Source organism: Dendrobates tinctorius, unplaced genomic scaffold, assembly GCF_039654945.1.
Source record: "Dendrobates tinctorius isolate UK_male_01 unplaced genomic scaffold, ASM3965494v1 ptg000162l, whole genome shotgun sequence".
In the NCBI taxonomy this organism is placed as follows: domain Eukaryota; kingdom Metazoa; phylum Chordata; class Amphibia; order Anura; family Dendrobatidae; genus Dendrobates; species Dendrobates tinctorius.
Genome location: NW_027361829.1, coordinates 11,696,509 through 11,714,066, shown reverse-complemented (window position 1 = coordinate 11,714,066; position 17,558 = coordinate 11,696,509). Strand labels below are relative to the sequence as shown.

The window sequence follows — 17,558 nt, the reverse complement described above, 5'->3', positions numbered from 1 at the left end:
AAATGAAAAAAGCATATATAGAATGGGAGGAATAGGGCTAAGTGACAGCACATGTGAAAAAGACTTGGGTATACTAATAGATCACAGACTGAATATGAGTCAACAGTGTGATGCAGCAGCAAAAAAGGCAAATGCAATTCTAGGATGTATTAACAGAAGCATACAGTCTAGATCACATGAAGTCATTATTTCCCTCTACTCCTCTTTGGTCAGACCTCATCTGGAATATTGTGTCCAGTTTTGGGCACCACATTTTAAAAAAGACATCAACAAACTGGAGCAAGTTCAGAAAAGAGCGACCAGAATGGTGACCGGTCTGCAAACCCTGTCTTATGAGGAAAGGTTGCAGGATTTGGGAATGTTTAGTTTGCAAAAGAGAAGACTGAGAGGAGACTTAATAGCTGTCTACAAATATCTAAAGGGCTGTCACATTGTAGAAGGATCAACTTTATTCTCATTTGCACAAGGAAAGACTAGAAGCAATGGGATGAAACTGAATGGGAGGAGACACAGATTAGATATTAGAAAAAACTTTTTGACAGTTATTGTGATCAATGAGTGGAACAGGCTGCCACGAGAAGTTGTGAGTTCTCCTTCAATGGAAGTCTTCAAACAGAGGCTGGACAGACATCTGACTGGGATGATTTAGCGAATCCTGCTTTGAGCAGGGGGTTGGACCAGATGGCCCAGGAGGTCCCTTCCAACTCTACGATTCTATGATTCTATGATTCTATGATTCTATGACCGAGAAGTTCTCGGGCAATAGCACTTCTTTCAGGGGTTTTGTGAGCCAGTGTACCGTACAGCTGGAGCTGCTGGTTGCACGATTCCCCTCTGAGCAGGCTAAAGTGGGATTTGTTATTTCCCTCTTGTCGGGCAGGGCTCTGGAGTGGGCCACACCGCTATTGGAGCATGGTGATCCTGTGGAGCAGAATGCCTCGCAGTTCTTGGGCACTCTGAAGCAGGTCTTTCTGGGACCGTGAGTCACCCATGACACCGTGCTCCAGCTGCTGGCATTATCGCAGGGCTCGTCTATGGTCAGCCATTATGCCATCCAGTTCCAGATGCTGGCTTCAGAACTGGAGTGGTTATATAAGACCCTCGTTCCGGTGTGCTGGAGAGGTCTGGCTGACCACGTAAAGGACGCCCTGGCCACCAGGGAGATTCCCGCCACACTGGAGGAGCTTATCACCATCTCCACCTGCATAGACCTTCATTTTTCGGAGCAAAGGTTGGAGCAGTCCCAGTGTAGGCTGAGGTTTAGGTTGGCACCCAGTTCTGCTAAACCTCCGGAAACTCTCGATCGGGCATCCGAGTTACAAGAGGCCATGGGGGGATTCTCGCGAGAGATCCAGGTCCCGGTCCGCGTGAGCACCCGTGGTCTGTTTCATTTGCCAGCAGTCTGGTCACCCTGCCAATAGGTGCCCACAGTGGCCACCCAGGAAAACGCTCGCTACTAGTGGCTGTTGGAGGAGGCCTACTAGATACTGCAGCGTGTTCCTCCAAGCTATCCTTTGAGGGGACACTTGAGTTTGGCTCTTCCACTCTGGTAGTGGAGGTTTGCATGGACTCTGGGGCGGAGGGCAATTTCATGTTGTCTGACTTTGTCCAACGGCACGCAATTCCTCTGGTTTTACTACCTCAGCCAGTCACCATCAGAGTGGTGAATGGAGCGACACTACCCTCTCAGATCACCCACCAGACCACCCTGCTGATACTCTCTCTGTCTCCTTCCCATCAGGACATGCTATCTCTCCTTGTTATGCCCGAGGGTATCGACTAGGTCCTCTTAGGGGTCCCCGGTTGTGTCATCACTCTCCCGATATAGAGTGGTCCTCAAGGAGAATTCTCAGGTGGAGCAAATCCTGTGAGGGTGGATGTCAGAGGGAGTGCGTTCAGGTTGCCCCACAGATCTCTCCTCTCTCCCCAAAAAATATTGACAGTATGCAGATGTGTTCTCCGAGAAGGCGGCGGAGACCCTTCTGCCTCACCGCCCCTACGACTGTCCTATTGACCTCTTGCCTGGTCCTGAGCCTCCCCGGGGTTAAGTCTATCCCCTATCTCTCCCAGAGAGAGAGGTCATGTCTCAGTATATCAGGGAGAATCTGGCAAGGGGATTCATTAGGAAGTCGGTGTCCCCAGCAGGGGCGGGATTCTTCTTTGTCCAGAAGAAGAATGGAGAACTACGTCCTTGCATTGATTACAGGGGTCTTAACGCTATCACCGTTAAGAATAAGTATCCTCTGCCCCTGATATCGGAACTGTTCGATAGGCTACGGGGAGCGAGAGTGTTTGCTAAACTTGATCTGCGGGGGGGGGCTTACAACCTGATTCACATCCGTGAGGGGGACGAATAGAAGATGGCTTTTAACACCAGGGACGGGCACTATGAATACCTGGTGATGCCCTTCGGGCTCTGTAATGGTCCAGCTGTATTCCAGGACTTTGTGAATGACATCTTCCGGGGTATGCTCACCACCTCAGTTGTAGTCTATCTGGATGATATCCTCATCTACTCTACAGATATTGACTCTCACCGGAGAGATGTTTGCAAAATTTTTCGACCTCCTATGGGCAAACTCCCTCTACGCCAAGTTGGAGAAGTGTGTGTTTGAGCAAGAGTCCTTGCCTTTCTTGGGCTATATCATCTCCACCCAAGGATTGGCCATGGATCCTGCCAAGCTACAGGCGGTGATGGAATGGCAGGAGCCTCATTCTCTCAAAGCGGTGCAGCGCTTTATGGGGTTCATAAATTATAAATTATTATCGCCAATTCATCCCACACTTCTTGAGTTTGGTAGCCCCCTTGGTGGCCCTCACCAAGAAGGGTGCAAATCTCAGGTTCTGGTCGGAACCTGTTTCCAAGGTCTTCTCCTCCATTAAATCCTATTTCGCTAGTGCTCCCATTCTACATCACCCCGATGTAGATAAACCCTTCATTCTGGAGGTGGATGCCTCTTCCGTCGGTGCTGGAGCGGTCCTGTTCCAGGAGAACACGCAAGGTCGGAAGCACCCATGCTTCTTTTTCTCCAAGACCTTCACACTGGCGGAGAGGAATTATTCCATCTGGGACAGGGAGTTGCTAGCAATCAAGTTGGCCTTCTCGGAGTGGAGACACCTCCTGGAGGGGGCTCGCCACCCTTTCCAGGTGTTCACTGACCACAAGAACATGGGGTACTTGCAGACAGCCCAGCGGCTAAATTCTCGCCAGACCAGATGGTCCGTTTTCTTCTCCCAGTTCCACTTCACCCTCCATTTTCTCTCCGGTGAGAAGAACGTCCGGGCTGATGCTCTCTCCCGCTCCGTTGTGTCATCGGTAGAGGAGGAGCCTCGACTGATCGTCCCGTCAGAGCCTGAGGATGGTGGCTCCGATCGCCCTTGAGTCAGTATCTCCGGGTAAGACATTTGTCCCTGCCCTTCTGCGACCGGAGGTCCTCTTTTGGGCTCACTTGTCCAGGGTGGATGGATATTTTGGGACAAAAAGGACCTCTGAGCTTCTGGTGAGGACGTACTGGTGGCCGCATATGGCCCCTAACGTCAAGGACTATATTCGGGCGTGCGTCTCTTGCGCCCAGAATAGGTCCCCTGGTCAGCGGCCAGCTGGGCTACTTTACCCCCTGCCGGTAGCGGACAGGCCCTGGGAGATGGTCGGTATGGACTTCGTGGTGGGACTGCCCAAGTCCAGTGGCAGCACCATCATTTGGGTTGTCACCAACCATTTCTCAAAGATGGTGCACCTGGTACCTCTCTCCCGGTTACCTTCTGCATGGGTCCTGGCAGCGTTCTTCATTAAACACATTTAATGCCGGACAAGATTGTCAGTGACCGGGGTCCCCAGTTTGCACTCAGCTCTGGAGAGAGCTCTGTTGTCTGTTCAGCATTGAGCTAAATCTCTCATTGGCCTATCATCCTGAGACAAACAGGTTGGTGGAGAGAGCCAATCAGACCCTGGTCACATATCTATGACATTTTGTCTCGGCAAGGCAGGATCACTGGGCATCCTTGCTGCCATTGGCGGAGATTGCTTTGAACAATGCTGTGGCCGACTCCACCGGTCAGACCCCATTTCTCCTCAATTACGGCCAGCATCCACGTGTTCCTGTGCCCATGCCTGTGTTATCCACCGACTCTAGGGTCGCAGACTGGGCGGTGGAGGCACGTGACATTTGGGACCGCACTCAGGATGCCATCCGGGCCTCCAAGGAGAGAATGAGGTCTTCCGCTGATGCACACTGGTGCCCCATTCCCACCTTTGCTCCCGACTTGGTGTGGCCCTCCGCTCGTAACATCAGGCTGCGGGTTGAGTCCACTAAGTTCGCACCTCACTTTATTGGTCCCTTCAAGGTCCTTGAGCAGGATAACCCTGTGGTCTACCATCTGGCTCTTCCTCCACACCTGGGTATCACTGACACCTTCCACGTGTCCCACCTTAAGCCTGTTCACATGTCCCGGTTTTCCGAGTCATCTACCGGGACATCAAGCTTGTCCTCAGACGAATACGAGGTTAACGCCATCGTGGGGTGTAAGGTGGTACAGGGTAAAAAATATTATCTAGTGGACTGGGAGGGTCATGGCCCAGAGGATAGGACCTGGAAACCTGTGGAGAATATTCGTGCTCCCCTGCTCATTGTAGGCTTTGAGCATAGCGAGGCACAAGGGGGAGGGGGTTATGTTAGACATCGAGTTTCCCTCACTGCACAGGGGGAATCTCAAGCCATGTCATCTGCGGTCTTCCATTCCTCTGTGGCCACAGAGATTCTTGCTCAGCAGAGACGTCGGTCCCGGCGTCTTGCCTAGGATGATGCTAGGCATCTGGTTGCTCCTTCAGGCTCTGTTATAACACCATGCTTGAGTCAGCAGCAAGCAGACTCTTCTGTCTTTTTCTTACTGCGCATGCCCGTGGGACGACCTCTCATTGGAAGTCGGAGGTCACGTGTGCAGGTCCCGTTCCTGCTCGGATTGGTCCACTGTAAAGGTCCCGGAAGGACGCCGCTATAAAAGAGTTGCATGGCCGCTCGGCCATGCGCTAGTATAGACTCTTTGTCACGTTGCCGTCAGACACAGGGACTGCTGTTCCTGCCTCGGCCACTGGGAGGCGCCGGACTGTCACGTCGCCGTCAGACACAGGAACTGCTGTTCCTGCTTCGGCCACTGGGAGGCACCGGACTGTCACGTCACCGCCAGACTCGAAGACTGCTGTGAGGGATAGCCTGATCCTTCAAATACCTTGGGGCCTGTCTTGCAGGCCGCCAGATATAGTTTTGGTTTCCCCAGTGTGCTAGTGTGTTATTTGCTATTGCTACCCCTGACCTTAGCCTGGATTTTGACTCTGCTACTGCCTGCTGATTTTGTACCTCTGTTGCCCTCCTGGTTTAATACTCTGACCTTGGCCTGGATTTTGACTCTGCTACTGTCTGCCGATTTTGTACCTCTGCTGCCCTCCCGGTTAATGACTCTGACCTTGGCCTGGATTCCGACTCTGCTTTAGCCTGCTGATTTTGTACCTCTGCCGCCCGCCTGGTTTAGACTACGCTTTTGGTCCCGTTAATTTATCCCTTTCTGACGACCGTCCTGCTCTGGTCCGCTGCTCTTATACAGATAGCTACCTCCTGGGCTCTGGTGTAATTCCAGATCCCTGTATAGGGGTAAAGGGTCTCGAGGTTGCTCGGGGTGCTGTCTCAATTGCAGTCCAGACTCGCACCAGACGGATGTCACTCTTATTGTATTTTGTGTGAGTGATGATGGATTCATGAATCTGGTGACTGACGCATTTGCATTATAACTCCCCTCCCTTGGATACGTATGCTTTAGGGCTATAGAGTTAGAGTGAGCGCCTACTAGTGGTTTGGTCTGCGCCACGGTGCTTCCACATCTCAGGACCTTATTCAGCGCCATATGGTGCCGTCCAGCTCTGGGCACCTTCAGTACAGCATTTAGCAGCTGCATCCGCCGGTGCGATGCCTTGCGCAAGTCTAGCACTTTCCTCCCTTGTCCAGGAGGTTAGTGGTGTCCGCCAGAGCGGTGCAGTTCGCATGTAGTGCACTTTATTTATTAATTTGCTTCATCCTGGCACCACAGTTGCGGTGCCGAGCACTAGGTGTGACTAGAGGGACTCTAACCCTGTGTCCCAGGGCTAGAGTTCTGTGTCTATACTCTAGTGCTCACATTGCCGAGCTCTGTGAGCATAAACAGGCTGCGGCATTTGTGTTTGGCAGTCGGGAGGCTCTGTGAGGTAACAGAGTCTGCCTCTGTACACACTAGGTGGAGTTAACCCCGTGCTTTCCTCTATTGTACCGCCATATAACGTCCGCCATTACAGAGCAGCAGTTACCATCTCTGCACGGTGGAACCAGGGCTGCGAACGCACCTTATACCTTCTTTATTATTTGGTGCGTTCCGCCAGCCCGTAACAGCTTGTTTAGAAAAAAATAACCATTACTGACTACCACATTTTTTGTTCTTGATTTCTTTTAGTAATTCTTAAAGCTAGAAAGTTGCCATTTGAAATTACTTTTGTTTTGTGCCATGTCTGTGATCTGCTTTTATTCAACAAAATTAAGCAACTGAATGAACATCCTCCAAGGCCGGTGATTACATAATTTTTGCCAGGGGTTGTATATACTGTATATACAGCTCAAAAAACAAAGGGAACACATTCTAGTACATTGTGTTGTTTAAGTGTTCCCTTTATTTTTTGAGCAGTATATATATATTCCCCATCCTGTACCCCATCCTGGCATATATATCCCCCATCCTGTTATATACATCCCTTATCCTGGCATATATCCCATCCTAATATATATGTCCTCTATTATGCCGCTGTTCTTTAATGCATAGAAAAAAATAAATGATTCTACTCGCCTTCGCTACGTACCCCTGCCTCGTGGCACCCTCTTTTGAAGCCGGCATCTGGCTTAAGCATACAATCGACAGTAGCGCATGACATCACCGCCATGTTCCCTCAGTCATGTATCGTGCACATCGACCTCTGTTGGCCACTAATTGGCGGGTCTCTGACCCAGTAGGACTCTGTGATGCAATACACTTCAGTTGAAGGTGTTTCCGAGGATGCACTGGCATTGGTGGTTCCCTTACCCACATGGGCTCTGTCGCAGTTGTGACCTCTGCAAACGCAATCATTACTCTCTGATTTTGTGTGTAACTTAATAACAAATAGAAATTCAGTTAATATGTTATTTTGTGATTTTTTTTTTTTTTGTATTAATATTTGATATTTTTTAAGAAACCTTAGTTTTTCTAAAAATTTGGTAACAATACTAAAGAAATGCACAACATTTAAATTGATGTATCTATATAAAACATTTATTGATCTGTAAGGATTTATAGATACATAGAATATTTAGTGTAGTTAAGTAAATACTGTGAAAAATACACATTTATTCAGACATAAATCTATATCTTAATTTTTTTCCAAAATTCTTATATTTTACAATTTATGAAAAAGAAATACCATGGTAGGAACAGTTTTTTTTGTCCTTTTACTTTGTCATTTGTTGCTTCCAGATTGTCCGTTGCCATAAGTCCATTGATAATGCTTGATTTAGTTTTATCCTGTTTTAAAAAATTTATATCTGTTTGCATTCATGTCTAGTGCATAATGCTTGTCTTTCAATTCTCCAGGTGCCTTCTTCGTAGGTACAGTGGCATATAGTGCATTCATCGGTTTTTATTTCTCTTCCGGCTGGGATAATAGCAGTCTCTGCAAAACAGTTTGGTCCTACAAAGAGAAAAATATTAAATTCAATTAGATGTCTTTAAAAGTACATTTTTATTTAGTTAATATAAAATAGTATTAGTTGTTCTTGAATTACATGTACAGTATTCTTCTACCATTTGATATATTTTGGTAGAGTTCCTTTGTGATTATTGATTAGTGATCATTAACAAATCTTAAAATATAATGCAAAAAAATATTTTTAATGTGATATGCCTAACGAAAAAAGCTCACATCCAAGAGATTAAAAGATTGAAGTCGCCAGTTTAGCATAGCTTCTCTTATGAAATGAGTGAATAAAATGGCAACTGGATATTACCATTTTTCCTGTTGATGGGACATTCCCAGAAAAAAAAAAATTATGCAATGCAAAGCTAACCCCTTAAAGTCTGCAAATATGCCTTTTAACGGCGTCAGTTAAAGGTTCTTATGCGTTAGCGATGCTTTTTAACGACGCTGAGAAATAAATGTATCGCGCACCCCAGAGTTGAAATTTCTCCAAGGGCTAGGGTTGGGCTAGGACTAGGGTTGGGGCTAGGGTTAGGGTTGGGCTAAAGTTAGGGTTAGGGATAGGGTTAGGGTTGGGCTAAAGTTAGAGTTGGGCTAAAATTAGGTTTGAGATAGGGTTAGGATTGTGGTTATGGTTGGGACAATGGTTAGGGTTGGGATTAGGGGTGTGTTAGGTTTAGGTTTGTTGTTAGATGTATGGCTAAGGTTGAGGTTAGGGGTGTGTTGGGGTTAGGGTTGTAGTTAGGGTTATGGCTAGGCTTGGGATTAGGGTTAGGGGTGTGTTGGGGTTAGGGTTGGAGTTAGAATTGGGGAGGATCCACTGTTTAGGTACATCAGGGAGCCTCCAAATGCGACATGGCACCACCACTGATTCCAGTCAATTTTGCATTTAAAAAGTCAAACAAGCTCCCTCCCTTCTGAGCTCTGCCATTCACCCAAACAGTGGCTTTCCCCCACATATGGGGTATGTTATGGGTTTGCGGAATGCACCAAATAATATAAGATGGTATAGAGGTGCGTTCGCAGCCCAGGGTCCACCGTGCAGAGATTTTAACTGCTGCTTGGTAATGGCGGAGCACTAACTAGACACCGACAGGATAACCGCTGACCCGGTGTGTACGGGAGCGAACTCAGTTACCTCACTGATCCTCTGGAACAAGTGCGACAGCTTGTTTATCCTCACAGGACTCGGCAGGAGAGCGCTAGTGCTAAGACACAGGACTATGCCCCAAGGACACAGAGTTAGAGCTCCTCTAGTCCCACTAGCACTCAGCACCGCAACAGCGATGCGTGGACAGACACTAATAGAATGCTGTGCCCTGTTAGCAGTCACAGGGTGCAGCTGAACGTTGCTTACCGCACTATGTGTGTACCGCGCAGCTCTGGCAGACGCCACTAACCAGCCTAAGCTCAGGACTGGGAAGCACGTAGGATGCGCACGGCCCCGCTCTAACAGATGCTGCAGTACCTGCAGTAATGTAGTGCCTTAGGTAGGGTGGCGCACTCTGGTGCTAGCATGTGATGGACATCGGTTTCCTGTTGCTGCACAGCAGGAATCCCGAGCCTTGCCTTCGACGGCCTTCCATTCCTCTCTGGCCGCAGAGGAGGCTGCTCAGCAGACTCATGGATCCCGGTGCTCTACTCAGACTAGCACTGTGGGTTTGGTTGCTGCTGCCACCTCTAGTCCAGCTATAGCAACGCATGCTGGTCAGCAGCGAGCTATTCCAGGGACTAAGTTCTCCTTTCGGTCTACTGAGCATGCCCGTGGGACGATCTCTCATTGGAGATCGGAGGTCACATGCTCAGGTCCTTCTCCAGCTCAGATTGGACCATCAGGAAGGTCCCAGAAGGACGCTGCTATAAAAGGTTCGCATGGCCGCTCGGCCATGCGCTAGTATACACAGTATTTGGTAGAGGTGTGTGTGTTGATGGATGCTTGTGAAACACTGACTTATTATGAAACCTCTTCCCTTTGATATACATGTTGGTAGGGTTAGAGTCTACAGTCAGCGCCGAGTTGTGACACTACCTAGCACCGCAGAGCTGCCTGCTCCTCACACATTCTAGCACCAGTGTGCGCCAAACTTTAAGGCACCACTGTATCGCTTCTACTGCAGCACCTGTCAGAGTGGTGCCCTGCGCACTTCTGTACCATTAGAGTGCGCTTTCCAGCACTGAATCTAGGCTGGTTAGTGGCGTTCGCCAGTACAGCACTGTATGCCCTTCAGTGCGGTTTCTGTTAGGTTAGCTTCTACCTGGCACCGCAGTTGTGGCGCTGAGTGCTAGTCGTCTATCAAAGGGAGAGGATTTCATAATAAGTCATTCAGCGGTTCACAAGCATCCAACATCACACACATCACTACCATTTCATGACTATAATAGCGCATGGCCGTGCAGCCATGCGACTCTTTTATAGCAGCATCCCTCCGGAACCTACCTAGTGATCCAATGGGAGCAGCAAAAGGACCTGAGCATGTGACCTCAGACCTCCAGAGAGGACTTCCCACTGGCATGCTCAGTGGGCCAAAAGAAGGACTTAGTCCCAAGAGCTGCTCGCTGCTGGCTATTGCAGGTTACTATAGCTGAACCCCGATTGGCAGCAGTAACCAAGCCAACAGCAGTAGACTGAGCAAGATGCCGGGAACGACATCTTTGCTGAGCAGGCTCCTCTGTGGCCGAAGAGGAATAGGAGACCCCAGAGGGCAAGGCTTCGGATTCCTCCTGTGTAGAGGCAGGGACCCGATGCCTAACATTACCTCCCCCTCCCCCCTGTGCCTCGCTATGCTCAAAGGCCGCAATGAGCAACGCAGCACGAATATTCTCCACAGGCTCCCACGTCCTATCCTCTGGGTCATGACCCTTCCAGTCCACTTGATAATATTTTTTGCCCTGTACACTCAACGATGGCATTCACCTCGTACTCGACCGAGGACAAGCTTGATGACCCGGTAGTTGACTCCGAAAACTGGGACATGTGAACAGGCTTAAGGAGGGACATGTGGAAGGTGTCAGTGATACCCAGGTGTGGAGGAAGAGCCAGACGGTAGACCACAGGGTTAACCTGTTCGAGGACCTTGAAAGGACCCATATAGCGAGGCACGAACTTGGTGGAATTGACCCGCAGCTTGATATTAGGGACGGAGAGCCACACTAAGTCACCAGGGGCAAAGGTCGGAGCTGGGTGCCAGTGTGTGTCCGCGGAGACCCTCATTCTCTCCTTGGAGGCCCAGATGGCATCCTGGGTGCGGACCCAAATATCACGTGACTCCACCGCCCAGTCTGCCACCCTAGAGTCGGTGGAGGAAACGGACATGGGCACAGGGACGCGTGGATGCTGGCCGTAATTAAGGAGGAATGGGGTGTGACCGGTGAAATCGGCCACAGCACTGTTCAAGGCAAACTCCGCCCACGGCAGCAAGAATGCCCAGTCATCCTGCCTGGCCGAGACAAAATGTCATAGGTATGTGACCAGGGTCTGGTTGGCCCTCTCTACCAACTCGTTCATCTCGGGATGATATGCTGAGGAGAGATTCAGCTCAATGCTGAGCAAGCAACAGACTTCTGTCCAAAACCGAGAAGCACATTGGGGACCTCGGTCACTGACGATCTTGTCCGGCATGCCGTGTAGGTGGAAGACATGTTTGTTGAACAGCGCTGCCAGGCTCTGTGCAGAAGGTAGCTGAGAGAGGCACCAAGTGCACCATTTTAGAGAAAAGGTCGGTGACGACCCACCCAGATAACTGTGCTGCCACTGGACTTGGGTAGGCCCACAACAGAGTCCATATCGACCATCTCCCAGGGCCTGTTCAACACCGGCAGGGGGTAAAGCAGCCCAGCAGGCCATTGCCGAGGAGACCTATTCTTGGCGCAGGAGACGTATGCCTGAATATAGTCTCCGACGTCACAGGCCATATGCGGCTACCAGTACGTCCTCACCAGGAGCTCAGATGTCCACTTTGTCCCAAAGTGTCCACCCACCCTGGACACATGAGCCCAAGAGAGAACCTCCAGTCATAGTCGGGCAGGAACAAAAGTCTGGCCGGAGGTACTGACTCGAGGGTGACCGGAGCCACGGCTTTCGGATGGGACAATTAACCAAGGCTCTGTCTCCTGCTCCTCCGATGACACTACGGAGCGAGAGTGAGCATTGTCACAGACATTCTTCTCCCCAAAAAGAAAATGGAGGGTAAAGTGAAATCGGGAGAAGAACAGGGACCATCTGGCCTGGCGAGAGTTTAGCTGCTGGGCTGTCTGCAAGTAAACCAAGTTCTTGTGGTCGGTATATACCTGGAAGGGGAACCGAGCCCCCTCCAGGAGATGTCTCCACTCAGAAGGCCAATTTCATTGCCAGTAACTCCCTGTCCTCTCCGCCGGTGCAAAGGTCTTAGAGAAAAAGAAGCAAGGATGCTTCCAACCTTGAGCGTCCTTCTGGAAGAGGACCGCTCCGGCACCAACGGAAAAGGCATCCACTTCCAAGATAAAGGGTTTGTCCACATCGGGATGATATGGAATGGGAGCGCTGGCAAAATGGGACTTGATGGAGGCGAATGCCTTGGAGACATGTTCCAACCACAACTTGGGATTGGCTCCCTTCTTGGTGAGGGCAACCAAAGGAGCCACCAAGTTGGAGAAGTGGGGAATGAACTGGCGATAGTAATTTACGAACCCCAAAAAGCGCTGCACTGCTTAAAGGGAGTGGTTCTTGCCAGTCCATTACCGCCTGCAATTTGGCAGGATCCATAGCCAAACCCTGGGCAGAGATGATATAGCCCAGAAAAGGCATGGACTCTTGTGGCCATAGGAGGAGGCTCACTAGAATCTGCGGTGTTTTCCCCCCAAGCTGTCCATTAATGCCTGCTCAAACAGGCACTTCTCCAACTTGGCGTAGAGGGAGTTGGCTTGTAAGCGGGCGAAGACTTTGCCAACCTCTCTGCGATGGGAGTCCATATCTGGAGAGAAAATGAGAGTGTCATCCAGATAGACAACCACAGAGGTGGAAAGCACATCCCAAAAGATATCGTTGACAAAGTCCCGGAAGACGACCGGAGCATTACAAAGACCAAAAGGCATGACCAGATACTCATAATGGCCATCCCTGGAGTTAAAATCCGTCTTCCATTCGTCCCCCTCACGGATGCTTATCAGGTTATAGGCCCCCTGCAGATCTAATTTGGTGAAAACTCTCGCTCCCCGTAACCTATCGAACAGTTCAGATATCAGGAGCAGAGGATACTTGCTCTTAACGGTAATGGCGTTAAGACCCCTGTAATCGATGCAGGGACATAGATCTCCATTCTTCTGGATGAAGAAGAATCCCACCCCTGCTGGTGACACCGACTTCCTAATGAATCCTCTTGCCAGATTCTCCCTGAAATATTGATACATGGCCTCGGTCTCTGGGAGAGACAGGGGGTAAACTCAACCCCGGGGAGCTCTGCACCAGACAAGAGGTCAATAGGACAGTCAAAGTGGCGATGCGGTGGAAGGGTTTCCGCCGCCTTTTTGGAGAACATGTCTGCATACTGTCGATAGTGTTTGGGGAGCAAGGAAAGATCTGCGGGGACCTCAGTGGAGGCAACCTGGACGCATTCCCTCAGACATCAACCCTCACATGATTTACTCCACCCTAGAATTCTCCCCGAGGACCACTCTATATAGGGAGGAATGATACTGCAACCAGGGAACCCCTAGAAGGACCTGGTCGATACCCTCGGGTATGACGTGGAGGGATATCATCTGATGAGAGGGAGAAACCGAGAGTATCAATGGAGCTGTCTGGTGGGTAATCTGTGAGGGCAGAGTCGCGCCGTTCACTACTCTGATGGTGACTGGCTTAGATATCATAACCAGGGGTATTGCGTGATGTTGAGAAAAGGCAGATGACATAAAATTGCCCTCCACTCCGGAATCCACGCAAACCTCCACCGCCAGAGTGGAAGAACCAAACTCAAGTGTCCCATTAATGGACAGCTTGGGGGGAAAACACCGCAGATTCTAGTGAGCCTCCTCCTATGGCCACAAGATGCCAGCATTTTCCCGGCCGCTGTGGGCACCGGTTGGCAAGGTGTCCTAACTGCCGGCAAACATGACAGGTCACAGGAGCTCGAGCGGTCCAGGGCCTGGATCCCATACAGGAAGCCCCCCTGACACTCGGATGCCGGATCGGAAGATTCCAGAGGTTTAGCAAAGCTAGGTGCCAACCTAAACCTCTGCCTACACTAGGACTGCTCCAACCCTCGCTCGGCAAAGCGAAGATCTGTAAGGGTGGAGACAGTGATAAGCTCCTCCAGTGTGGCAGGAATCTCCTTGGGGCAAGGGCATCCTTCACACGGTCAGCCAAACCTCTCCAGAATGCCGGAATGAGGACCTTATCTGGCCACTCCAACTCAAAGGCCAGCGTCCGGAACTGAATGGCGAAGTGGCTGACCATGGACGAGCTCTGTGACAATGCCAGCAGCCAGAGCGCGGTGTCATGGGTGACTCGCGGTCCCAGAAAGACCTGCTTCAGAGTGCCCAAGAACTGCGAGGCACTCTGCACCACATGATCACCACGCTCCCACAGCGGTGTGGCCCACTCCAAAGCCCTGCCCGACAAAAGGGAAATAATAAATCCCACCTTAGCCCGCTCAGAGGGGAATTGTGCAGCCTGCAGCTCCAGCTGTATAGTGCACTGGCTCACGAAACCCCTACAAGAGGCACAATCGCCCGAGAACTTCTCGGGCAACGGGAGGCAGGACAAAGTCGGAGCAGGGATGGCAGTGGACACACGGGAGACAGCTTTCGTGTCTGCCTGAACAGCGACCGCGGTAAAATCAAGAGCTGAGGTTGAGCACTCGAGAGCCACCAACCTGCCCTCCAGCTGCTGGATACACCTGTGGAGTCGTTGCTCGTCCGCTATTACTAGCCAGACCCTGGCGTGCTAGTATAATGTTATGGGCTTGTGGAACGCACCAAATAATATAAGATGGTATAGAGGTGCGTTCGCATCCCGGGGTCCACCGTACAGAGATGTTAACTGCTGTTTGGTAATGGTAGAGCACTAACTAGACACCGGCGGGTTAACCGCTGACCCGGTGTGTACGGGAGCGAACTCAGTTACCTCACTGAGCCACTGGAATAAGTGCAAGAGCCTTGACAGGAGAGCCCTAGTGCTAAGACACAGGACTCTGCCCCAAGGACACAGGATTAGAGCCCCTCTAGTCCCACTAGCGCTCAGCAACACAACAGCGATGTGTGGACAGACACTAATAGAATGCTGTGCCCTGTTAGCATTCACAGGATGCAGCTGAACGTTGCTTACCACACTACGTGTGTACCGCGCAGCTCTGGCGGACGCCACTAACCAGCCTAAGCTCAGGACTGGAAAGCGCATAGGACGCGTACAGCGCCACTCAAACGGATGCTGCGGTACCTGCAGTTGCATAGTGCATTACGTAGAGTGGCGCACTCTGGCACTAGCATGTGTGAGGAGCTGGGAGCACTGCGGCGCTAGGCAGTGCCACAACTCGGCGCTGACTCAGAACTCTGAACCCTACCAACATGCGTATCAAAGGGAAAGGGTTTCATAATGAGTCATTCAGCGATTCCCAAGCATCCATCATCACACACATCACTACCATTTACTGACTATACTAGCGCATGGCCGTGCTGCCAAGCAACTCTTTTATAGCAGCATCCATCCGAGACCTTCCTAGTGGTCCACTGGGAGCAGCAATAGGACCTGAGTATGTGACCTCAGACCTCCAATGAGAGGACTTCCCACGGGCATGCTCAGTGGGCCGAAGGAAGGACTTAGTCCCATGAGCTGCTCGCTGCTGGCTATTGCAGCTTACTATAGCTGAACCCCGATTGGCAGCAGTAACCAAGTCAACTGCAGTAGATGGAGCAAGACACCAGGAACGACATCTTTGCTGAGCAGGCTCCTCTGTGGCTGGAGAGGAATGGGAGACTGCAGAGGGCAAGGTTCCAGTTTCCTCCTGTGCAGAGCCAGGAACCTGATGCCTAACAGGATAGTGGCATGCTCAGGAGAAATTTTCTCCCGATACCTTTGTGAAGATGATAATAATTGGTTCCAAAGTAAGTTTTTTGGGAAAAATGTAAATGTTAATTTTTTCTTTCCACATTGTTTTAGTTCTTGTGAAGCACCTGAAGGGTTAATAAACTTTTTGAATGTGGTTTTGCGCACCTTGAGGGGTGCAGTTTTTAGAATGGTGTCACTTTGGGGTATTTTCTGTTATATTGACACCCCAAACGCGCTTCAAATGTGAGGTGGTCCCTAAAAAAATGTTTTTGTAAATATTGTTTGAAAAATTAGCTGGTCAACTTTTAACCCTTATAACATCCTAACAAAACAAAATATTTCAAAAATTGTGCTGATGTAAAGCTTACATGTGGGAAATGTTATTTATCAACTCTTTTGTGTGACACCACTCTCTGATTTAAGGGTACAAAAATTAAAAGTTTGAAAATTGTAACATTTTCAAAATTTTTGCGACATTTTCGTTTTTTTTCATAAATAAACGCAAATTACCGTATATACTCGAGTATAAGTCGATCTGAGTATAAGTCGACCCCCCTAATTTTGCCACAAAAAACTGGGAGAACTTATTGACTCGAGTATAAGTCTAGGGTGGGAAATGCTCCATAGATTATTCCCCCATATGGTGTCCTCAGAAGAAACTCCATAGATTATTCCCCCATATGCTGCTCCCATAAGAAGCTCCATAGATTGTTCCCTCATATGCTGCCCCCACAAGAAGCTCCAGATTATTCCCCCATATGCTGCCCCCCCATAAGAAGCTCCACATATTGTTCCCTCATATGCTGCCCCCACAAGAAGCTCCAGATTATTCCCCCATATGCTGCCCCCCCATAAGAAGCTCCATATATTGTTCCCTCATATGCTGCCCCCACAAGAAGCTCCATATTGTTCCCCCATATGCTGCCCCCATAAGAAGCTCCTTAGATTATTCCCCCATGTGCTGCCGCTGCCGCTGCTGCTGCTGCATGTAAAAATAAAAAAAATGACATACTCACCTCTCCGTCGCTGGGTGTCAGATTCTTACCTGTCCTGTGTCCATGGCTGCTCACCGCTATCTGCACGTCATCAGTCAGTGACGTTCAGACTGCAGGGGGCGCGGCGCGCATTAACCACATCACCGCGCCCTCTGCTGTCTGAAGTCACTGACCGATGACAGACAGCAGCAAGCAGCCATGGACGCAGGACAGGTGAGTATCGCTGTACTTACCCGTCCTGACGCTGTCTTGAGCCCCCAGTTTCTCCGCGCTCTCTCTTCCTGCCTTCAGCGGTCACATGGTGCCGCTCATTAAAACTCATCAATATGCGCATATTGATGAGTTTTAATGAGCGGCACCACGTGACCGCTGAAGGCAGGAAGAGAGAGCACGGGGAGAAGCTGGGGGCTCAAGACAGCGTCAGGACGGGTAAGTATGACCTGACACATCCGCCCCCTCCGACCCCTTTGTATATGACTCGAATATAAGTCGAGAGGGGGACTTTCAGCCCAATTTTTTGGGCTGAAAATCTCGACTTATATTCGAGTATATACGGTATATCGAAGAAATTTTACCACTAACATGAAGTACAATATGTCACAAAAAAACATTCTCAGAATTAGTGGGATACATTTAAGCATTCCAGAGTTATAACCTCATAAAATGGCAGTGGTCAGAATTATAAAAATTGACCTGGTTATTAAGTACCAAATTGGCTCTGTCACTAAGGGCTCATACTCACTTGCAAGAGACTCGCACGATTCTCGTGCAAGTCTTTCACATGAAAAGCTGGCACTGC

The 17,558-nt window shown here is 49.9% G+C and overlaps 1 protein-coding gene across 1 annotated transcript in view; it reads right to left on the bottom strand.

Annotated features, from left to right (window-relative positions):
* Positions 1 to 7,309: 7,309 nt before the first annotated feature.
* The window catches only part of VWC2 (von Willebrand factor C domain containing 2), a 1,187,314-nt gene continuing 1,177,065 nt past the window's right edge, over positions 7,310 to 17,558 (bottom strand). The window contains exon 4 of the mRNA XM_073549849.1: positions 7,310 to 7,738. Within this exon, the coding sequence (XP_073405950.1) occupies positions 7,587 to 7,738 (152 nt within the window). The 3' untranslated portion in view covers positions 7,310 to 7,586. The remainder of the gene's footprint in view (positions 7,739 to 17,558) is intronic.